The 22,801-nt window shown below is 45.4% G+C and overlaps 8 protein-coding genes across 8 annotated transcripts; 5 read left to right on the top strand and 3 right to left on the bottom strand.

Annotated features, from left to right (window-relative positions):
• Positions 1-724: 724 nt before the first annotated feature.
• Positions 725-2,654, bottom strand: N7495_007036 (ESCRT-II subunit protein VPS36; the record flags this gene model as incomplete). The annotated part of the gene is given in 3 exon segments (XM_057209687.1): positions 725-2,321; positions 2,334-2,494; positions 2,571-2,654. The coding sequence occupies 3 exon segments, from the start codon at positions 2,652-2,654 to the stop codon at positions 725-727; spliced, it is 1,842 nt and encodes a 613-aa protein (XP_057063461.1).
• A 324-nt stretch (positions 2,655-2,978) lies between these two features.
• N7495_007035 (uncharacterized protein) lies at positions 2,979-4,601 on the top strand (the record flags this gene model as incomplete). The annotated part of the gene is made up of 3 exons (XM_057209686.1): positions 2,979-3,054; positions 3,125-4,334; positions 4,388-4,601. 3 exons carry the CDS (start codon positions 2,979-2,981, stop codon positions 4,599-4,601), a joined length of 1,500 nt encoding a protein of 499 aa, XP_057063460.1.
• A 210-nt stretch (positions 4,602-4,811) lies between these two features.
• Positions 4,812-5,439, bottom strand: N7495_007034 (glutathione S-transferase family protein; the record flags this gene model as incomplete). The annotated part of the gene is made up of 2 exons (XM_057209685.1): positions 4,812-4,946; positions 5,050-5,439. 2 exons carry the CDS (start codon positions 5,437-5,439, stop codon positions 4,812-4,814), a joined length of 525 nt encoding a protein of 174 aa, XP_057063459.1.
• Positions 5,440-9,006: 3,567 nt separating this feature from the next.
• Positions 9,007-11,046, top strand: N7495_007033 (phosphatidylinositol-3-phosphate-binding protein BEM1; the record flags this gene model as incomplete). Its single annotated transcript, XM_057209684.1, has 4 exons — positions 9,007-9,012; positions 9,069-9,155; positions 9,338-10,072; positions 10,144-11,046. The coding sequence occupies 4 exons, from the start codon at positions 9,007-9,009 to the stop codon at positions 11,044-11,046; spliced, it is 1,731 nt and encodes a 576-aa protein (XP_057063458.1).
• A 1,036-nt stretch (positions 11,047-12,082) lies between these two features.
• On the top strand, positions 12,083-13,922 carry N7495_007032 (AFG1/ZapE family ATPase; the record flags this gene model as incomplete). Its single annotated transcript, XM_057209683.1, has 4 exons — positions 12,083-12,449; positions 12,508-12,958; positions 13,018-13,534; positions 13,593-13,922. The coding sequence occupies 4 exons, from the start codon at positions 12,083-12,085 to the stop codon at positions 13,920-13,922; spliced, it is 1,665 nt and encodes a 554-aa protein (XP_057063457.1).
• A 545-nt stretch (positions 13,923-14,467) lies between these two features.
• catA (catalase catA) lies at positions 14,468-16,754 on the top strand (the record flags this gene model as incomplete). The annotated part of the gene is made up of 3 exons (XM_057209682.1): positions 14,468-14,656; positions 14,707-15,132; positions 15,201-16,754. The coding sequence occupies 3 exons, from the start codon at positions 14,468-14,470 to the stop codon at positions 16,752-16,754; spliced, it is 2,169 nt and encodes a 722-aa protein (XP_057063456.1).
• A 577-nt stretch (positions 16,755-17,331) lies between these two features.
• Positions 17,332-18,935, top strand: N7495_007030 (putative di-, tri-valent inorganic cation transporter; the record flags this gene model as incomplete). Its single annotated transcript, XM_057209681.1, has 9 exons — positions 17,332-17,413; positions 17,482-17,531; positions 17,585-17,629; positions 17,696-17,843; positions 17,900-17,980; positions 18,025-18,116; positions 18,165-18,429; positions 18,500-18,579; positions 18,645-18,935. 9 exons carry the CDS (start codon positions 17,332-17,334, stop codon positions 18,933-18,935), a joined length of 1,134 nt encoding a protein of 377 aa, XP_057063455.1.
• Positions 18,936-20,581: 1,646 nt separating this feature from the next.
• N7495_007029 (uncharacterized protein) lies at positions 20,582-21,888 on the bottom strand (the record flags this gene model as incomplete). The annotated part of the gene is made up of 6 exons (XM_057209680.1): positions 20,582-20,712; positions 20,758-20,880; positions 21,068-21,437; positions 21,523-21,590; positions 21,645-21,681; positions 21,736-21,888. 6 exons carry the CDS (start codon positions 21,886-21,888, stop codon positions 20,582-20,584), a joined length of 882 nt encoding a protein of 293 aa, XP_057063454.1.
• Positions 21,889-22,801: the final 913 nt, after the last annotated feature.

Raw genomic sequence — 22,801 nt, 5'->3', positions numbered from 1 at the left:
GACATGGACCTTGAACAGTCGAGTGGGTTTGGTGCTGTCCTAGGTTGTTGTGACTCGTGTCAAAGGAATGCATCCAATTGCATTATTATACATACCCAAGTACATAAGGGGTTGATCTCGGAGTGCCTTTCGACCATCTGTTGACGCAGTGCACAGAATCATCTTTGCGTTCTTTAGGTAAAGTTCTTAGGTAAAGTCGCGGAAAGAAGAAAGCCATTTATGAACCCAGGTGAAAATCGTTCAAACCAACCTTGCCTTGAGGGGAATCTTTCTTTGCAGAGCAGATGCTCACCTCTTATATTAGATCAAGACAATAAGTATTATAAATCTTTCCTCTGAAGTAGCGGTGGTATTGAGATTTATGGTTGACGCTAAAGTAGTATATGCTGAGCGTTGTAGGATATTCAATGGATATTGCCACTTCACACGCTATACAACCAATTGTCAGTCCTGAATTAGAAGATATTTCTATGGATACAAAATATCGCACAAGAAACTACTCACATAACTATGCCTTTCCAAGGTTCCCATAAATCAGAGCAACTACCACGTAGTTGGGCCTAGAAGACATGTTTCAAACCTACTCTCACTTCATTTTTCACCCCGATATAATACATATTTCATTCTGGCGAAGGTGAGATAGAAATGTATGAAGTCAATGATGAGAGATGCAGGTCTGCGTCTCGTAGAAGTATGTACTTTATTTTTATATTGAAGTCTATGTTTATTGAATTCCTCCTAGAATTCTGGAAAATGAGTCTGGGGTTACCATGTAGTTACCCCAGAACTGAAGACCCTCAATTCCCTCTTCTCGACACAAAACTCCCCGGTCTTCAGCCATCTCCAGCTCCTCTGCAGCCACACCAACACTCCACCTAAACCGCTGGCCCGCCTCTTGTGCCGTCACGGCCCGGCCAAAAACAGTCCAGTCCCATGGAACGGGTTCATCTGGTGGAATTTTACGAAGCTCTTCCATCCAGTCTAGAAGCTGACGGACCGTCTTCTCGTCGCTCCAGTCATATCGCTGAACCACCAAGAGCCCGCTCTTGAACCGACGCAAGCGGACGGGGAGCTTCAACTTCTCCCACAGCTCGGCCGCTTTCTGGAAATCAGATGGACTAATCAGTTCAACTCCATTGCGCGATCGGTTGAACACCGACCACAGATCGATTAAACTTATGATACCGCCTTCTCGTTGCAGAACTCCCTTTCGATCATCAGTGAGATACTCGGCCAGGTCACGTGAGAGTTCCGAGAGGTACAGATTCTCCGATCCGGAGCTAAGCATGTCCTTTGTAGTCACCATGCCCAGGGCTGCCGCTGATTGCGATATAACTGCACTAGTCTCTGCAGATCCTTCCTGGGTGACCATGCCAGATTCTTGGGCGAGAGTCTCAGCCAGAGCAACAATCTGCTTAGCAGATGCCATAAGCGCCTCGAGATCCTCAAATGCACCACCAATGACTAATTGGTTGTTCATGCGAGCCTCCATCCTTCGCTGTTCCAATCCGGCAATACCCACGGCGTTTGGCCGAATTTTTGGCTGTGGACTCTCCAAGGCCGTGGTGTTAGGCGCACTCGTCAAACTAGCCTGGGACGGTGGAGGCACTGGCGGAGCATTTTGAAGAAGCCATTTACGTTGAATTAGGGCACCTTTGAGTCGCTCATAGAAAGTTTTCTCTCCAGAACCACGAAATGAGAGCTTAATGTTTTCAGTGATTTCTGTGTTTGTCATGCGCGGACTCTCAAAAAATGGTGCTGGTGAGTCTTCACGACGTTGATGGCCGGCCATATGTGAAGGAATGGCAGATGTTAGTGGCGCTCCGCATATCTCACATTCAGCGAGCGATGGATGATTGACAAAGGTACATCGAAGACATGGTACAGAGACCCCCGGTGTATTCAACGGAGCTAATACAGAGCTAGCACTTTCAGCTGTGCTATTTTCAGCGGGGACTGAGTTCAACTCGGGCAGTAATGAGTCATGAGTTGACACCGCACTAATTGCAGCTTTGAGAACTGTTGTGAATGGCGGCTTAATACCACAGGCGAGACATGGTGGCACATGAGTTCCTGCAGTAGCTGCCAATGGGTCAAAGTTTGAGGGCACGGGATTTGAAAATGTACATATAGCACAAATCCAAGTTGCATTTACTGGTTTGGGAGACTGTGGCGGTGCGATATTGGGTTGGAAAGGAGTCGCTGGTAGAGATACAGCAGGGCTAGCAGTTGTACTCCGTGATTTTTCTGATTTGCCCTTTTGCGGCTTGGGGTAAATGGTGATCTTAGGCGATGATCTCAAAAAGCCGGCCTGTATGGCACTGATTAATCACCAATTGCCTGCTAATAAGATCGGGGACGGGTGCACCTGATATTCTGCACGATCTATTTCCTTCAGATCCAATGCTACTGAGTACTTGCGTGGTTCTTCAGTAGCAACATAGCATACTCGGTGTGATGTGAGATAGGCATGGCCATCTTGATAATTGGGGATCTTATATTTGCTAATCAGGTATGAGTAGATGACATCAAAATTGGATCGACATAGCTCACCCTTCATAAAGCCCCACCGCGTCCTGGACAAAGAGAAGAGTCTCATCAGGTAACAGAAGAGGCCGGAGTGCTGTAGTCAAATCCAGCGACTTGAAAAACATCTAGCAGGTTCATAAGACCTTGAGGGGTAAGCTGCACGATAACATTGATAGAGGGTCGATGGGCGGATAAATAGAAAGTCCGTCAAGCGAAGTCCGAAGCCTCACCTACACTTCCATTTCCAATTTCTTACCACGCGCTAGTTCATCCGATTTTTCTCAACTCAACTATCAAGTTGTGTACATTGAATCAGAAAAAGAGAATTTCACGACTTTCTTGCTCCTCTATCATTTTAACTCCTCTTCCTCCGCCCCTTTCTTCCACACCTTCATCTTCATTACCCCAACCCCCCTCTCTTCCCTTTCACCACACCCATTTCTAACAATATGGGCTCAAGTGTCCCCCCATGGCGGTCAACAGCGTCAGCACCAAGTGCTACAACCGAAACATACAAACACTCCGGTAAGTCACAAATACCTCGCTGCCTTCGCTTAATCATCACGTGATCGTTGAAGACTGACCAGTTCAACAGGCACCTCCGCTTACACCCAGGTACAAGCTCGACGTACCCTCTATCATAACAAGAAGCTCGATGGACCTTCCCAGCACAACCAGCCAACAGAGGAGGAACGGCCCCGCTCTAAGTTCTCCCCTGCTGTTCGAGACTATGTGCAACGTTGCTTTGCTCCTGAGAACCAAGTTCCCGGCGTAAGCGCCATCGAGATGCAGACTAAGCTGAAACAAATCATCACGAACGCCGCAGACAACCAGACAATGGATGTCACGGACTGGGAGCGGCTGCCACTGCCGCAGACCATGATCCAGAACGAACGCAACCAGATCCTGTCGAATCCCAACATCTCAAACTGGCCGACCCACAGTCAGCCAGCATCCCCCAGCAATAAGCGAAAGTCTACTGAGGGACCTGAGATGGAAAATAACTCGGCACCCTGGAGAACAACTAACAACCGCTATCGTTTTGAAGAACGAGTTACTCACGCGCCCACAGACAAAAAACCCCGCATGACACTGGATGTGTCTAGTAAGTCACAAACTAACCTGGAGAAGCGAAAGAAGCGTTTTGAAGAAGCCGGAGGCAGTAATGAAAACTCTCGCACTGGCACTCCCGTTGTGGAACACCAGGGACCCGTCGTGGGCCGATGCCAAACCCTCGAGAAGAACTATTTCCGTCTGACCTCTGCCCCGAATCCGGACACAGTCCGCCCCATTGAAGTTCTTCAGAAGACTCTGGAACTGCTAAAGCAGAAGTGGAAGTACGAAAGCAACTATGGATACATTTGCGACCAGTTCAAGTCTCTTCGTCAGGACTTGACTGTTCAGCATATCCGAAATGAGTTCACAGTTTCCGTCTACGAGACTCATGGACGCATCGCCCTGGAGAAAGGAGATCTTGGTGAGTATAATCAGTGCCAAACCCAACTACGACTGCTATACGCACAAAACTTGGGCGGCCATCCCACAGAGTTCAAGGCCTATCGTATCCTCTATTTCCTTTACACGCGCAACTGGACGGACATGAACGGTGCTCTGGCCGACGTAACTGCGGAAGACAAGAAAGACCCGGCTGTCAAGCATGCTCTCGATGTTCGCTCCGCTCTCTCTCTTGGTAACTACCATCGCTTCTTTATGCTCTATCTGGACACACCGAACATGGGCGCCTATCTTATGGATATGTTTGTCGTCCGTGAACGATTGACTGCCATTACTACAATCTGTAGAGCGTAAGATTTCCCTCCTCTCTTCAAAGAAACGAATTACTGACATTAGAAAATAGTTACAAACCCGATGTGAACCTGCGATTTATCACTGAAGAGCTTGGTTTTGAGTCCGATGAGCAAACCGCACGTTTTGTCCTAGATCACTCCTCCGATGCGCTCCTTGAGGAGAAGAACGGCACTGTGAGGCTGTTGACTGGCAAGGCGGGCCAGCTGTTTGAGCAGGCCAAAGCTGAAGCTCACCGCATGGTTGATATTAAGGGCCAGATCTAGAAAACCAGCTCTTCCATCCCGACGTTTCAAATTAACCACAACCTAGACCGGTCTTCGTTTTGGGATTATTCCGTCTCTATCTGCCCAGGTTGGCAAGCATTCTTTTTATTTATTTTCCAAAATTCCCAAGCAAGCGACCTGGCGTTTTGGTTTCAAAAAAAGGGTCATTTTCCCGTTTCGGTTATTATGGAGTTATCGCACGATTACTCTTCATGTTTTGTTGCTCTCTTCCTCGGACTTCAGTTTTTCGGCTTTGACGGACGACTGTTGACCTACTAATCCCTCCTCAAATTCGGGTGAAGATGGCGTGCTGATGAGATGGGTCGTTGGAATACTCCCGTAGAGCTATGATTTAGTTCTTGATCAAAATGCAACATAGTACAATTTCTACTTGACATGAATAGTGCCTTGATTGTAAGGCAGAAAGGATCAAACTATAGTTGCGTACCTTTTTGACGACGTCATCAAAATAGCGTGTTCCGAGCTCCTCGGTATCGTCATCAGTTTTGGCTTCGATTGTCCGGCAGTAGTATACGTTGGCTTTTGAAAAGTATGTTTTGATGAAGAAGGAGATCCTCTCGCGCATGAAGGGTCCTTGGGCTTCCTCAGTGCGCGGAGTCAAATGCATCGATGCGACTGAGTCGGCCAGAAACTGCGCGATAATAGCCGACTCGAAAATGACATGGTCACCATATGTCAATGTGGGAACTTTTCTATTAGGATTGATCTTGAGATACTCAGGCTTCCTCGGTTTGCTGTAGTCAGTGACCTCATCGAATGGTAGACCCAGATCCGCCAGCGCAATATGAACATGGTGTGCCCCTGAGTGTGTTTTCATCGGTAATTTGCAGCAGAACCGTGGCCATGTGCTCAAGATGGACTTGGAGAACATACATGGTCAGTTTCGATTGGTGAAAGGTCTAATTGGCGCTCTGGTAGCCCATGATTTAGTTCATCTGTCTAAACAAATAATGGCTAAGAAACTAGTCAGAGCTACACTATAGTTCGAGCCTAACTCAATTAGCAGATGCAGCTAAGAAGATACTCAATTAATTTACAGTAAAAAGAGTTTTGTGGCAATTGGAGATTCTGTTCTGATATACAGGGATACAGTAATAACAGCTGCAAAATCCACTTCCACAAAGCTGTCTATCTAGGGCCGGATCGAAGGTTACTGGCTATCAGTACATAATCTCTGAATAATCATCGGTGATTTCCGATCAGGAATCTTATTTCCAACTAATTTCATGAGGACGGTTAATTTCATTATGTGGGCCTTATTATTTATCATGGTCATCGTGACTACATTCCTCTTAATATCTCCCACTACTTTCATAATGGATCCATTTGTCAGGATAGAAGGCCTATCATATCCAGATTCTCCGAAGGTCGTTGAAAATAAACCTCACAAGGTCTCGATGATAAAAGACTCTACCATGGAACATAGCGTTGGATGTAAATTTAACGAAGCAAGTATTTAGGGGAACACAAACGCGAAATTGCTATGTCCTTGATAAATACGATGGCCGATGTTTCTTAGTTGATGCCAGCGCAACTATACCCTAGCATTTACAAAGACCTCAAAATATCCAGGGTAATGTGGTCTCTGCTGGTTTGACGTATGTCGCTGGACCTCTCTACATCGCAAGCTTGTATCTGCCTAAGTGCAGATATACGAAGAAGGAGAAACTTGAATGGTATGCAAATAAGGGTCTCGATTCCATGTGCATTCTCTAAGTGACAAAACCTTTTGCTGTATTCTGCCAAATAATGATGAGAAGTGGCTTGAATCGTTGAAGCGATTTCCATCAATTGAGAATTGACAGTGGCACCAGTATATGGCTGCCTTCTAGCTAAATTGAAAAATTAAGACTATTTTCTGAAACAACGAGCTCCACCAGAGATGATGATCGTATATTAGCATTAGCAGGGAGGCAAATGTCAGAACGGGGTCGCAGGGTTAGAGCTAAAAATGTTCACGCTGACTTATTGGCTTCGTCAGTCGTATCTGGGCGCGTAATTTGTGTGGCCTCCTCATCGTGATGATCGAATGCAATTATTTCAGGGAATTTTCATGAACTAGTGCATGAGAGGAAGTGATTTGGTCTATGGCCTTACAGTCGATTTAGTCGGGGTTTATGGTTGGCTCTCTAAAACCAACTACGCGCTTTCGTTTACTAGTCGAGGAAGGGGTAGCGGGTAAATAGTGATTTGGCGTTGGGAGAAAATTTATATTATTAGCAAGAATAGCTAAGTGGCGATTTCTTTTGTGAGGTCGAAGATACGACCTATCAAGAATGGGTTTTTATGTTCAGTGGAAAGTTTGGCCGGCGCTGGCCGTTTCAAAATAAATTGGGAGCAGAACAGCCTGGTTTGAAAGCCATCAGCAACTTCCGTTGAAGACCGCTTGTCGGAACGGTGGCGAGCGATGATTATTTTCCCACTGGCGACAGCGATCACAGGTTCTATACCTGGGAGACTGCCAAGGCCAGCCACAATTCAAGTAGATTGTGTGGGGGAAAAGATGTGGAAGGTAGCAGAGTTTGCATAGGAGAAAGGGACGCTGATACCTCACCAGTAGCAACGAAACGACGCATTTTTTGTGGGTTTTCTGAAGGCAAGCGGGACACATTTTATATAGAGGCGACTGCTAAGGTCGAAAGGTGGGGCAAAGAATGGTTTGCGCAGGAGGAGATTCCATCATAGTGGCATAAATGGTTATTAAAGTAGAATGAAATTGTATAAGCCAATTAGGGCACTTTATCAACTTTACACGAGGCTAGAGATTAAAGAATCTTCCTGCTTACTGTACAGGTTAGTAAAAAGTGAAATGAAACGAGACAATCTTTTGAGAATACTCAAATAGCGAAGACACGAGGTAGGGAAAAGCACTCATATATGTGACAGGCCAAGAGGAAATGCAAATAAACAGACGAATCACAAGAGTGGACCAAGAGCAATCAGGAAATGAGAAAACAGGAGTGAGAGAGCGAGAAAAGAAATCACGATAGATCAGAATTTAGGGATCGCAGTATTAATAGAATATAAATAGGAGTACGAAGTCGGACAAATTGCGGAGGTCAAGTGTTTGGTACTTAGTTATTGCCCCGACACGTGCTCTACTAAGCAAAAGTCCAACAACGTAAACAGCAAACTCCAGGTCTGTAATAAGTCATCTGTGGACATTTGCCACAATTAATCCTTCTATAATCCTTCCATGGAAGGTATAGGGCCCCCACCACGTGGGCCCAAGAACATGACACCCATGGAATCAGAATACTTAAAATGCAGATAGGACGTGCCCATTTAGGTAGGAGGCAATGTGTCAGTCAGTTTTAACTATTATATAATTTCCATCCTTCCATCCGTTGGATCTTTAAAACACTGTAGTACACTGTGCGATCCATCAATATGAATCCGGTACTAAGTTAAGGTTGGAAGTCACTTCCACGATCAGCGCTGCAAGGCGGCTAAACTTTCAGCTAGTTATTTACATATTACTAAGTAGGTACATATAGGGCTAGATACCCTAGAAAATACTTAGTTGGTGGATATCAGAGACAAGGCTGAATGATTACCTAAATCATTAGTAAGGCATTGACCGGCAAATGTCCTGAGGACTTGACGTATCTCCAATATCTACTACCTAAGTACGTACTCATTTTAATTTCAAGGATAATTAGGAAGTGCTCACTGCTGATCTAGACCTCAGCTGCTCTTCGTGTTCTATCCCCACGTATTCATTTCCACAAAAAGTTAGTAACCGCCGATCTAAGCGTCTTTGGGATAGAATGTCGTCAGATCGATCCATGGGTTTTCATTAAAGAGCCACGGATTACAAGGAAATGGTGGAGAAAGATCATTTCTTGTTGACAGATGAAAAGATGAAAAGAGTAGAAGATTAGAAGATTACTCTTGGTCACATTCTCATTCTCCGGGGGATAATAATATGAAATATTACATGTAAACTAAACGATGGTTTGGCGCCGAAGGAGCCCAGAGAATTCCGGTAGATTGGGTGTAGTCATGTATTCATGTATTTGGGTTTTTAGGTATTCAGTATTCAACTATTCAGGTATTTTTTTTTGTATTATACTTCATTAGTATACTTGATACTGATACTGATACCAGGTATCAACATTCTATCTACTAATATATCATATTTCTATATCTTACTCGTACCTTTCTCATCCTTTTATAAGTCAGGAACAGGAAGGAGCAAAAAAGAGGGAACCACAAAATCAGAAAATCACAAACTAGTCCGTTCCTGTGGTTGGAACCCCAATACATTACTTGGTTCTTTCCAGATTGGATAAAAGGTACCTCTTCTTTTAGCCCTTTTGCCTTTCATCTCTCTCTCTCTCTCTCTCTTTTACAACCTCTCCTTTCCTCAACAATAATCGCAATGAAGGTACTTTTTAAATCCTCCTTCCCAAGCATAGTCTAATTTATTTATATATAACACAGGCTATCAGACGGTCCTTGAAGGTAGACAAACATCATCACGTCTCCATAACACCCAAATCAGCAATAGCTATTTTGCCTCCAAAAAAGGTTTGACTTCTCCCACTTTAATTTCTTAATTTTGTTTCTTTTCCTCATTTTAATTCCCACTTCCCGGTTCTCTTCTTTTCCCCTGTTTTAGTATCCTCTTTTATCTTTTTTTTACCTTTTGGTCTTTCTTTCTTTTTTTTTTTTTTTTTTTTTTATTATCTTGACTGACCGCTCGTGAGCAGGTGATCAAAGCGCTTTACGATTATCAACCAGAGGGAGACCACGAATTGGCTTTCAATAAAGGTGATTTCTTCCACGTTATCAGTCGGGAACACGATACAGACTGGTACGAGGCTTGCAACCCCTTGATCCCTACTTGTCGTGGTCTGGTTCCCGTCTCCTTCTTTGAGACTATAGGCAAAACCGAAAGGGATAGTGGGGGTTCCGTCGATCTCCAGAAAAACGACCATCACGACTCTGGCTTCGCCGACCGTTCACTTCCCGATTCCACCACCCCCAAACAACCTGCTTCTGCTTTTAGAATGTCTGTCCTCCCAAAGGGTCAAGGTGCTATGGTTTATGGTATCGTCCAGTATGATTTTCAAGCCGAGCGTCCCGATGAATTGGATGCCAGGGCCGGCGAGGCCATCATTGTCATCGCGCAATCAAATCCCGAGTGGTTTGTCGCAAAGCCGATCGGTCGTCTCGGTGGTCCCGGCTTGATTCCCGTCTCCTTTATCGAGTTGCGCGATATGCAGACCGGCCAGGCCGTGACCGACCCGTTGGAGGCTGTGCGACGCGCCGGTGTCCCCAAGGTTGAGGAGTGGAAGAAGATGACCGCTGAATACAAAAACAGTAGTATCACCCTAGGCAAGATTGAAGGTGGTGCAGGCGGAGGTGGCACAGCTGTTGGTCCAGGCGTGGACAAGTCTGTGAGCCAGAGTAATGGCCACATGAGTCAGAATAGCTACGGAAATGTGAGTACAGTACCTGCGTCACCTAGACTTACAAGTTCGGTTTCTGACATTTTTCATTTCTCCTCAAAAAGGGCTACCACCAGCGTAATACCAGCAAAGCTACCGTGGCATCCCAAGCGCCCATGTCGCAGACCCCGTCGCAAGGGTATCAGCCCCTCCTCGCTCCCATCGCTGCATCGATTCCCCGCTACTGCTTCGACAACGATAAATACTGGTATATTGTGGAGGCCAAGATGGAGGACGGTCGGTGCTGGGAATTGTCACGATACTACCACGACTTTTACGACTTCCAGATTGCTCTGTTAACACAATTTGAGGATGAGGCAGGCAACCGAGGTCGCCCCCGAACACTACCATTCATGCCGGGTCCCGTTACACATGTCACAGATGCTATCTCTAACGGCCGGCGTCAAAACTTAGATGAATACATTAAGAAGCTATTGTCGATGCCCCCGAATATTTCCCGGTGCCAGCTGATCCGGCAGTTGTTCGCGCCCCGCCAAGGTGACTTCGAAATTGACCCAAGTGCTTTCGGCGAAGAAGCCCGGTACTCGGTTGAATCACACCAATCTTCCGGTGGCATGGATCACACTGTGTCCCGTCAGTCATCACAGGCCCAGATGAATGAGCGTATTTCTCAACAACGCCCTCCCCCCACAAACTATGCTAGCGGCGGCCCACCACCAATGAATCGACAAGCCAGCTCGCTGACTCAAGTTTCTGCGTCTTCCAACAGCGCTATGAAGGTGAAGGTTTTCTTCCAAGACGACCTCATCGCTATTCGCATTCCCAACGGTGTGAGCATGCAGCATTTGAAGGACAAATTATCAGATCGTCTAAAGATCTCAGACGATATCATTGTGCAGTACAAAGATGAATCGTCTAGCACCTACGTGGATCTGATCTCCGATGCTGATCTCGATACTGCCATGCAGCGCAATACCAAGTTGACGCTATTTGTCAGCATCGCATAAACGCCCAACTTCGGCTTCAACTAATAAGGTCTTTTTACTCTGGCCAGTCGTTTCAATTCCTTTGTTAACATTATTCCCCCCCCCTTTTTTTCTCACCTTTCTGGTTTAACAAGCTCGGTGCGTCGGCGTTCCGGTATTTGACCATCGACATTTCCATCTGCCCTTTTCAGCGTTTGTTTAGATGGCACTTGATTCGCGGATGGGAAATATGAATGTGAGATGCTACGAACATGATATCTGCTTACATTTTTTATGGCATGACATGACATGCCATGCCTTCTATTCTTTTGAAATTGGTTTTTCTCCAATCGTCTTTTTCTCTGGGCATATTTTTTTACTTTCTCATTAACATTTCCTTGAGTATTGAGTCTCCTATCTTACCAATACTCCTAGCATCCCTTCTGCTGTTCATTTATCTTGCCTACTTCCCCTACTCGAGCCTTGTACATATGTTCTTCCTTTCTTTGGCATAGGAAGGTGTTTTAACAGTGTTATATATAATTTACACTTGTGGTTACAAAAAGTTGCGTCACTTGGATGAAGTAGATCTAAAGTATACCACCCCCACTTACTTGAATTCCTATATTTCACTTCGTACCTTCTTTCCTATCGATAATAACCAAACAGCCTTGGAGGTTCTCGTTATCCCATGTTATTTCGGAATTAAAAAATAAAAACAAAAAAAACAGCCAGTTTGATGCCGAGTCACATGACTCGATCCGGGATAGTTTCCGCTGTACCGGCGAGGCAACTTCATTACGATTTTGTGTAGATCAGCTTCCATTTGGTGGGGTCCAAACTTGTACATACATTACTGCCATAAATTACTGAGCGTCCCATACACTCCATATACCATAAACCGTGCGTGACTTGATCGGTTCTTCAAACGCCGCTTCTACGAAAGAAAACCAAAACGAAATACCTCGGTTACGTCCCTCAGATCGCAGCATCTCGATATTCACCAACTAGAACCGCTCTCCATCCTTCGTGCAAACGCACATACAAATCCACTTGCCTCCGCGCATATTCCCTACCAATGAGCCGTCCGTCTGCAAGGCTTTGCGCCGATTGCTTCCCCGGCGCGCTGCGGCCGTCCCGGAGACTGCGAGCTGCCACACCGACACCACTGCCGGGGGTCTCGCGTGAAAGAAACTACTCTGGACGGAGTGCGCTTGCTCCAGTTGCTGTAAGACAGGCTTGGAACTCGCCAAGCTGTCTGTTTACTGGTCGGGATGCTGTCTCCGAGCTTCCTTTGTCTCCGCGGCGGGGGCTAGCCACCGCCAGTGATGGGGCGCTGGATGATGGAGCGAGTGAGAAGGTTTCACCGCCACATGAGGGTCCTATGAAAGAATATGACACTAGGGTTCAAGAGGGTCGGCTACGGGACGATCCTTATCAAAGAGGTAGGCTATTTATCAGTGGAATTGAAGATCGCGCGCGGCTAATGTATGTAATACATAGGCATCATTCAAAATCTGCAGGACCTTTTCGAAGCTTTGAAGCACTATGATGCTCCTAAAGTTATTCATCCTAGCCCCGAGTCCCTGGACCCGCAGCCGAAGCAATCTTTCTTCAGCTCGATCTTTGGAGGTGCCAAACATGACACGACCTTGAGCGTACCTGAAAATTTACCCAAGGGTTTGTACATGTTCGGGGATGTTGGGTGCGGAAAGACTATGCTCATGGACCTTTTCTTCGACACCTTGCCGCCTAATATCAAGACGAAGACCCGTATCCATTTCCACAACTTCATGCAGGATGTACATAAACGCATACATGTTGTACGAATGAAGTTTGGCAATGACTTCGACGCCTTGCCTATGGTTGCTGCGGATATTGCCGAGACATCCAGCGTGCTCTGCTTTGACGAGTTTCAATGCACAGATGTAGCCGATGCCATGATCCTGCGGAGGTGAGTTCTTTATTTCTGTCAGACCTTGAATTTATCGCTCGCTGACGTAGAATCTACAGACTGTTAGAATTCCTAATGTCCCACGGCGTCTGTCTCGTCACAACTTCCAACCGCCACCCAGACGACCTGTATAAAAACGGTATCCAGCGCCAGTCATTCATCCCTTGCATCAACCTCCTCAAGAACGATTTAAACGTCATAAACCTCAATTCGCCAACGGACTACCGCAAGATCCCCCGTCCTCTAGCGGCTGTATATCATGACTCTCTCGGTGTAGATGCCGAGCGGCATGCGCAGAAGTGGTTTGATTTCCTAGGAGACCCGATCAATGATCCCCCTCACCCTGATACCCAGATCGTCTGGGGACGCGAAATCAAAGTTCCTCTGGCTAGCGGCAAAGCGGCAAAATTCACGTTCGACCAGTTGATCGGCACTGCCACGGGCGCGGCTGATTATTTGGAACTGGTGCGCCATTATGATGCCTTTATCGTCACAGATGTTCCAGGAATGAACCACAACCAGCGTGATCTGGCTAGACGGTTCATCACCTTTATCGATGCCGTATATGAGAGCAGGGTACGTTTCTCCTTTTCTTTCGCTTCAATCCTCGACCACTGAACTGACACTGTAAAAGGCCAAGTTAGTTCTGACAACCGAAGTCCCCCTCGCAAACCTATTTCTCTCCGATTCCGACTTGAAGGACTCGTTGAAAAAAGGCGACCACTCCGATCTTTCAGATGCGATGCGCAACCTGATGGATGACCTGGGCATGTCCGTGCAAACACTCAAGAACACTTCCATCTTCAGTGGAGATGAGGAACGATTCGCCTTTGCGCGCGCTCTTTCTCGACTCGCTGAGATGGGTAGTAAGGAGTGGGTGGAGCGTGGAATAAATGCTGCCAATAAAGAAGAGCACGATGCTTGGAAGAAAACTCGCAGTCACTGGAGCGAGGATAACATGTAATTATAGATATTAGTTCGGAAGGACTGGGGTTATAGCTATGCCGTAGCTATACCAAGTCTTTCAAGCAACATAGAGAAGATACATTTTAAAAGGACGTATGGAGTAGGGCATTGGATCCTACATAATGACGTCACTCAAATATCAAGTTCTGTCTATAACAGGTTCTCAATTATTCAAATTAACCAGACTATCCAGACGTCATCCATAATTTTATACGATCGACGGTAGATCGGATGGGTCCACTTTCACTCAGAGCAAGCTTAGCTCTTGGCAGCACTGGAAAGTCTTCCACGAATGAGCCAAAAGATATTATCTTCTCAACTCGATGACAGGTTTTAACCCTGTGTTAACCCCACAATAATGCTCTATGACCGAAACACTTGGTCATACTGGATGTTGCGCAGGCTGGTCTCGAATCAAACATCTGATTAATGCAGCTCAATGACGTAATGGCCTATTCTGTGAAATGGGATATAAGAAGTCACTTTAGACGAAGGATTTAGGCTATTTTTTCCTCTTCTAATTATTAAATCTCGATTATAAAAATGGCTACAAATTCCGAGTCTGATGGCAAGTTTGCCGATATGCAAAAGGATACTGTCGAATTCGATGGCAAGCAGCATATGACAACCGACTATGGCCTCAAGATATCAGACCCAGATCACTGGCTACGAGTGCACAGCGAGTCGAACACCGGACCAACGCTTCTCGAAGACCAAATTGCTCGCGAGAAGGTATGTGACTTCTCACTCTACATCAACACAATTGCTCATCCACTATCCAGATTATGCGTTTCGACCACGAGCGCATCCCAGAACGCGTCGTGCATGCACGTGGAACCGGCGCATTCGGTACATTCAAACTATATGAGAGCGCTGAAGATGTAACTACAGCCGGTGTCTTGACAGACACGAGCCGTACAACACCTCTTTTCCTGAGATTTTCTACTGTGCAAGGCAGCAAGGGCAGTGCAGATACCGTGCGTGATGTGCGCGGGTTCGCCGTCAAGATGTATACATCTGAGGGGAATTGGGATATCGTTGGGAATAATATCCCAGTTTTCTTTATCCAGGACGCGATCAAGTTCCCTGATTTGATCCATTCTGTCAAGCCCGAGCCGCATAATGAAGTACCGCAGGGACAGAGCGCGCATAATAATTTTTGGGACTTTGTTTATATGCACTCTGAGACGACGCATATGAATTATTGGGTAAGAATGATCCATCATCGGCAGGGCAATACTTGAATCTGGAATTCAGGGCTGACGAGTGTTCACAGCAAATGTCTGACCGGGCTATTCCACGCTCGTATCGAATGATGCAGGGCTTTGGAGTAAACACCTATTCTCTTATTAATAGAGATGGCAAACGCCATTTTGTCAAGTTCCACTTTACCCCCGAGCTGGGCGTACACTCGCTCGTCTGGGATGAAGCTCTCAAGATTTGTGGCCAAGATCCAGACTTCCACCGAAAAGACCTGATATCCGCTATAGAAGCAGGACATTTCCCACGCTGGAAGTTCGGCTTGCAGCTGATTCCAGAAGAGAACAAGGACGACTTCGACTTTGATATTCTCGATGCGACAAAAGTCTGGCCAGAAGAGCTTGTTCCCATCCGCTACATCGGCGAGATGGAACTAAACCGCAATGTGGACGAGTTCTTCCCACAGACCGAACAAGCCGCCTTCTGTACTAGCCATATCGTGCCTGGTATCGACTTCTCCGATGACCCGCTGCTGCAGGGCCGGAATTTCTCGTACTTTGATACACAGATCTCGCGTCTCGGTCCGAACTGGGAGGAGTTACCTGTTAATCGCCCTGTTTGTCCGTATATGAACCTGGTCAATCGAGACGGTGCCATGAGACATCGTATCACCAAGGGTACAATCAACTACTGGCCGAACCGCTTCGAAGCCAATCCTCCAGCGTCACCAGCCCAGGGTGGATTCACCAGTCACCCTGGGAAGCAGATAGGAATCAAGTCGCGGGGCCTCTCAGAAAAATTCAACGAGCACTATTACCAAGCGCAAACATTCTACAACTCTCTATCGCAGATTGAGAAAATACACTTAGCAAAGGCATTCTCCTTCGAGCTGGACCACTGCGACGACCCAATCGTCTACAAGCGCGTCACTGAGCGCGTTGCAGCAGTTAGCCTAGAGCTCGCAGAGGCAGTGGCCAAGAATGTCGGGGGTGAAGCCCCATCTAAAGCGCTGAAGGCTAACAAGGGCCAGAAAGCCAAGGGTCTCAGCCAGTTCGAGTACCAGCCAACGAAACCGACCATAGCGACTCGTCGCATCGCTATTCTCATTGCCGATGGCTTCGACTACTCCTCTTACACTACTATGAAGGAGGTTCTCGAGGCGCATGGCGCCTTCGTCTTCACGATCGGTGCTTTGAGATCGGGAGTTGTGTCTGAAGATGGGCAGAAGGTTATTCCTGATAACTTTTTTAACGGAATGAGATCGACTCTCTTCGATGCAGTGTTTGTGCCTGGAGGAAAACACGTGTCAGCGCTGGCGAAGAACGGTGTTGCCAAGTTCTGGATTACAGAGTCGTTTGCGCACCTTAAGGCTATTGCTGGTGTTAACGAGGCTGTTCCGTTCATTGAGAGACAGATCGGGCTTGAGGAGGTCAAGCTTGCTGATGCTGATTCTACTGTTACTGAGTCTTACGGCGTTGTTACTGGGCATGGTGATACGGCCTCAATACTCAAGGTTGCCGATATTGGGCCGGATTCTAAGACTCTTGCTGAGCAGTTTATCTGGCATGTCTCGTGTCATCGAAACTGGCAGCGCGAGCTGGATGGACTGGCTGATCAGATTGCGGCGTAGAATCTGACAGACATTTTCAAGTTTGATTATGAAGTGTAAGATACTTATGGTAGTTATTTTTAGTTGGGATTTTGAAATTGACGACTTTTCCTGCCCTTATCCGGCGCAGTGGACGGTAATGATGTACCTTGATTGTGTTTGTAGCCGTCTTCTACGTCCCTTCGTCCTTTAGTTTTGAAACATGAAACTAGTCTTATTTTACTTGACTCTAATAGCATCAACTTCTGAGTTTCCATACTCCAACTCTGCTGAAGGAAATACCCAATGGAGTAATCGATACTAACTGTACCTATGTAGTGAAGGATTCATTTTCCGTACATGTTTCACTACAATAGGCACCGTTACACAACATCAAACCCAGAAACCATTGGCACCAAAATTCCCGGCGATTTCCCTCTAAAAATAAAATTTCGGGGTTTTCGAAATTCCCTTCGCACATACAGCTCGGTTCTTTTCTTTCACCATTGGTTCAACATCTTTGGCAACTGAAAGTCAACTCTCATTACTCGCTCCTTTGCTCTACGCGCGAGAGTTTCCCAGGTCCGTGGGAACTAATTAAGAGCGAAAGAAACGTATAATGCCATTCCAGCTGTCGCGATCCACGCGACTTACGGCGGTTATTGGTATATCGACATGTTTCTTTCTAGGAGAAATGGCGGGTTCGTTGTGGAATTCGATTTTGGATTTTGGATTTTTCGCGCTGACTTTCACTTCGGCTTTGATCTAGTGGGCTTTTATACTCACTCTCTGGCGTTGATTGCTGATGCTCTTCACTATGTATGTGACTCTTAACGGGGTTTTGGAGGTATGAAAGCTAATTGATTTGGTAGCTGAATGATCTGGTCGGATTTGCAATCGCGTTGATTGCGCTAAAAGTACGTTTTGAGACAAGATGATACTTGACGAGACCTTTAACAGTTCTGTTCTGATCTTCCTGTTAGGTCTCGGAGAAAAATCACGAGCGTAAAGGTTTATCTTTTGGTTGGCAGCGAGCACAACTGCTTGGTGCTTTCTTTAATGGCGCTTTGCTCTTCGGAATTGGGATTAGTGTTCTCTTGCAGTCAATTGAGAGATTCATCTCGTTGCACCGTGAGTCTTAACTGTGGAGGTTGCCGATGAATTACCTAGATATTAACATAATCTAGGTGTTGAGAATCCTAAAATGATATTCATCGTCGGATCCATCGGTCTGGGGCTGAATGTTATATGTGCTCTATTTCTACATGGTATGCCAGTTTACCGTTGAGGTATTTTGTGATCAACTAACCAGCCCTAGAACACGATCAAGACCACCATCCACAAGAACTAGTCGAGACTGGACTATCACATATTGACGAAGACTTCCAGAATTCAATTACAAAGGTATGAGCAGATAGATATACAAGTTACGATGCATGCTGACTGCTTCAGCATCACGACCACAGACATGCGCATTCGGAAAAATTACAACTAGTTTCCGGCAACCGTCACGATCAAAGCCATGGCCATGGTCATGAACATGATCTGGGAATGATGGGGGTTCTCTTGCATGTTCTTTGCGACGCGGCCAATAACCTTGGTGTTATGGCAGCAGCATTGGTCATCTGGCTCGCGAACTACGAGGGACGGTACTACGCTGATCCAGGAGTGAGCATGGGAATTGGTGCCATGATTATACTTTCTTCAATCCCATTGGGTAAGATTTCCCTTTTCTCAAAATGGTCCGCGGGTGCGGGTTTTAGGGTAATAATCTGATGCGCTGGTAGTACGAAAGTCGGGAATGATCATGCTGGAATGTGCACCCAGCAGACTCGATTTAAATGATGTGCAGCATGACTTGGAAAAGGTAAGAATTCCTTCCCTTGTCCTTTTACAGAAGCCTCGGATCAAAAGGGTGAAAATTGACCAGAGGTTGTTCTCAAGGTTGATGGAGTGGAATCTATCCACGAACTACATATCTGGCAACTCAACCAACAAAAAACACTTGCCTCCGTGCACATTGTTGTTTCTGATCCCTCCATGGCCAACTTCATGATCACAGCCAAGACAATTAATGAATGTTTCCACGCCTATGGAATTCATTCAGCGACACTGCAGCCTGAGGTGGTGTCAAAGACAGATTCCGTGTATCCCACTGGAGAGAAGGTACCGTGTCAGGTGTTGTGTGGCACACTGTGCGAGGCATTGTCTTGTTGTGGCTAATATAGTTGCAAAAACGGAAATTTTTTCATCAACCAACACCAAGTGGTCTAGTGGAACTGGACTATCTTATCTTCCTTGGTCTAGTGGTCATGATTTCCGCTTGTCATTAACACCGATAAGCGCGGGAGACCGGGGTTCGATTCCCCGAGGGAGAGAGATTTCTTTTTGCTCTTTTTTCTTTTTCCTCATATCCCATGTCAAGGCTTTTTTCTGTATATGAGATCAAAGTATTTTAGTCTCAGCATCACTTACTTCGTTCGTTTTTTGTTTCACAATAGCTGGTTACCTCCCGGCCCTATATGAAGTAAAAATGGAATCTGCACAGATATCGAATTAGATATGCACTAAGCCCGATTGGAAATAGTGCGTTATCTCTTATGCATATCATCTTTAAACTAACATCTACTTCTACATGTCAATTCCAAGACTCTCTATAATTTACATCAAATCCGTCAAGCTTATTTCATCTCAATATTATATTATGATTCATTTCAACTGAACTAATACATCGGTTTATTTCACATCTATCCCATTTTGAAATTTTAATTCAATTTCCCATTCACTACATGTCAGGTGGTATTCGCAACGGGTAACATTTCCAGAAAATGCTTCATATACGACGCATGGTGCACTGAGGTATTTTTTATTTCTACAACCTCTGGAGACTCTCAACGGCCCTTCCCCACCAGTTGATATATCCAGCAAGCCAAGAAAGAGGAAGAGCAATGACCTTGGTTAAGACCATCATGTCACCATTCCGGATGAGGTGGCTAAAGAGCTGGCTTCACTAGACGGCGAGATTAACTGACTGCTCTCGGGTGGACTTGTTTTTCCCTGTATCTTCTTGCCGGACTTTTTCTCCTACCGGGCTAACTTTTTCATTGATGGATAACCTTGGTGGATGGATTGTGGCATTTCTTGTGGCTGAAAGTATCAATGAAGAGACCATATTACTCTGAAATCCCCAAGGATCTTACATGCTTGAGGGTGCGCTCTATGATCAAAGTCTTGGCCCTCATATCGTCCGCAGCCGCTTCAAGAGATCAGCCACTCTATCCACTCCGTGACATTGAAATATTGGAGCAAGTCTTAAAATACCAACGATATATGGGTTGAATTCTCGGGGATAGGCGACTTAGACCTTTCCAGATCTACTCAATCCAAGTTTAGTGCGGGCCCACTACCTACTTTTCAGAAACCCAAACTCTCATCCCAAAACAAGCTCCTCGAGGGTTTTGTTTCAGGCTTCGCTTCAGCCATCGACTATGAGAAAATGTCTAAAAGGTTGATCCTGAGACTGAGCCTGTTTCTGGTGACCCAGAACTCGGTAGCAATATAGCCCCATAGTCCCATGAATGGGTCAAGGACGCTGGTTGCGATTTGTATTTTTTACCCTCGGAACGATCGTACCTTGCTACAAAAGAGATTCACAGCAGTATATCTCGTTACACTCCAGAAAAATCCGTCGAGATCATCCACATGCTGGCTGTACAAAGATTCGATGGCCGCGTTATTCGCGTTGACCAAGCTTATGACCGCCTTCGGCGTGAGAATTTAGATCTTCACACCCGCTGCTACTCTGTCTTTCATAGCTCCTCTATTTCTTGTAAGTGATCTCGGATTATAAAAGAAACCATTCAGAAGTGTCAGGCAGGCTGATCATCCACTACTCGATGCTTATCAGATCCCGACAAGCAAGAGGAGGATAGGTTCTCTAAAGCATAGGCATAACTGCAAGCAGTGACAGACGTATTCCTTTGAGTAGCTGTGTTGAACTCTGTAGAAATAGTATGATTGAAGTTCGAGTCCCCGCTTGTCTTACCACTGGCGGGGAAAATGCGAGGTAGCAATTTAGACAGCAATGGTCTTAAACTGGGTAGATCAGCGCATATGATTGCTACGTTGCATTCGATGGTGGACCATCTTGCGGCATTGGTGTTATCATCTTTAGGGCTGTTAGAATATTTCCTATTTAAGGTATGCGAGTCACTAAGACTTACAGGTTAGGTCGTTAGATCTGGAAATCAGAACTACACTGTGCAGGCGAAGAATGCTTGTGACCATGACGCTGAAAATTCGTGTATCAGGAGCCTATTAAAGCCAGAATATAGGGAAAGGGGCGACATACAAACTACCCACAGCAAAGAGAGCCATGATGCTCAGCTTTTGTGGAATTGGCAATTGTAAAGATATAAGCGGAGGTATGGGAAGTATCAAAAGGAGCAGATCAATTGTGATATTGATTGCCAAGTTCGAGAACCACAAGGCCGGCTTATTAAAGCAGAATCCGGGGACGGGGTTACCCCACCATTTGGAGACTGGAACACAGGTGGCCCAACATAGGGCAAACATTAATGTTGCATATATGACCAAAATGACGAGAAGTATATTACATGCCAGGCGCATTTTGGGTGTTGCAAATATACGTCGATATAAGAGGATGATCGAAACTTTGGCACAGTTAAGACCAGCTGTGTAGATCGGAATCGATACATAAAAGCACTGGACATCCAAGAGGTATGGATTAGCTTACGGATACTAGCTATTGTTGTTACTGCTGCATTCTCGTTGTTATATAGAGACTTACCTTCATCTGTCTAATGAATATCTCCTTTGGGATATCTGTCATGTGTACACCTGAACCATTATAAGTCTCTTGATTAGATAGATTAGTGGAAGCACATAGTCAAGAACAAGAGCAATGCAGACCTCCAATAATCAGGCCAAAGAAGACCCATGAACAAAGCTGTACAAAAAATTAGGGTTTATTGGTCTCATTGTATAGTGCGAGATTTCATACTAGGGAAATCAGAATCAAATAGTCGTCGGCGCCAACTTTCCCCACAATTACAGCTCGAGTGTACATACGAGCAGCGGTGAAAATTGTTGCTAAGGTCGTAAATATGATGCTAAGTGCAAAGGCCCTGAGGCCTTGATGTGAGGTGAGCGCCATTATCGCATGGAGGAGGAAGCTGGAAAAGGGCGAAAGATGCAAAGATGAAGAATGAACACTTGTAGCAGCCCATTCTGGAAGAGAGAGTATGTGAAGGGGTTTAAGACCGGGGAAGATAGTTCCGCAAGTAATACGTAATGAAGAGAACTTAGCGATAAATATCTGGCAGAGAATGTATGACGTAGATTTTGATCACCAGTATTAGAGCATCAGGTCTTACCTGATGCTCTATTGATTTGTGCTTGTTCGTATTAAAAGCTCATCAAAAAAAAAAAAAAATGAAATTTCAATTTCATACTCGTCAGAAATCGGGACAGGATGATTAAGTGACTTTTAAATTTCCTTCTCCATGTATAAAAAAAGTCGAAAAATCTTGGAAATGCGGCATCACATTGCGGTGCCTTGTACGTCAGTAGATTGTGACCCCACGTTACCTCGCTTTTGTTGCGCGGTGAAATGGCTAAGGAGACGGATAGACTGGTGACAGAACATATCATTTGTCAGATTAAATTTTCACTGAGCTGTGTGTGTTATGGAGTTCTATTTGGACGACGCAGAATTAGCTATGTATTCTTTTGGAATATTTGATAGGAGATTTAAGTAAATATTATAGCAACGTCAGCTATCTTAATTTCCAAGGCTAGCGGTAAAGATAAAATTCCGAGAACAATATTTCTGTTAGATCAACCCCTACAAATTGATACTTATATTAGTGTCAGACTCAACTCTCCTTAACAAGTCACAAGGCTATATTTCATCAAATATACTATAGCAGGACCAAGGTAGATACAGTTATATTTTCTATAGCAACCTCCCTCAAGAAGTGTGTTTTCCAAGCGTATATAGTGCTATAAAACCTAGGTAATTATTATTTTCACTTGAAACCCTCCTTTCTTTTTCTCTAAAAGTAGCA

The sequence above is a fragment of the Penicillium taxi genome, assembly GCF_028828555.1.
Source record: "Penicillium taxi strain IBT 34144 chromosome Unknown utg000004l_segment0_segment0, whole genome shotgun sequence".
In the NCBI taxonomy this organism is placed as follows: Eukaryota; Fungi; Ascomycota; class Eurotiomycetes; order Eurotiales; family Aspergillaceae; genus Penicillium; species Penicillium taxi.
The sequence above is the reverse complement of the archived record's forward strand: the minus strand, read 5'-3'. Positions and strand labels throughout refer to the sequence as shown.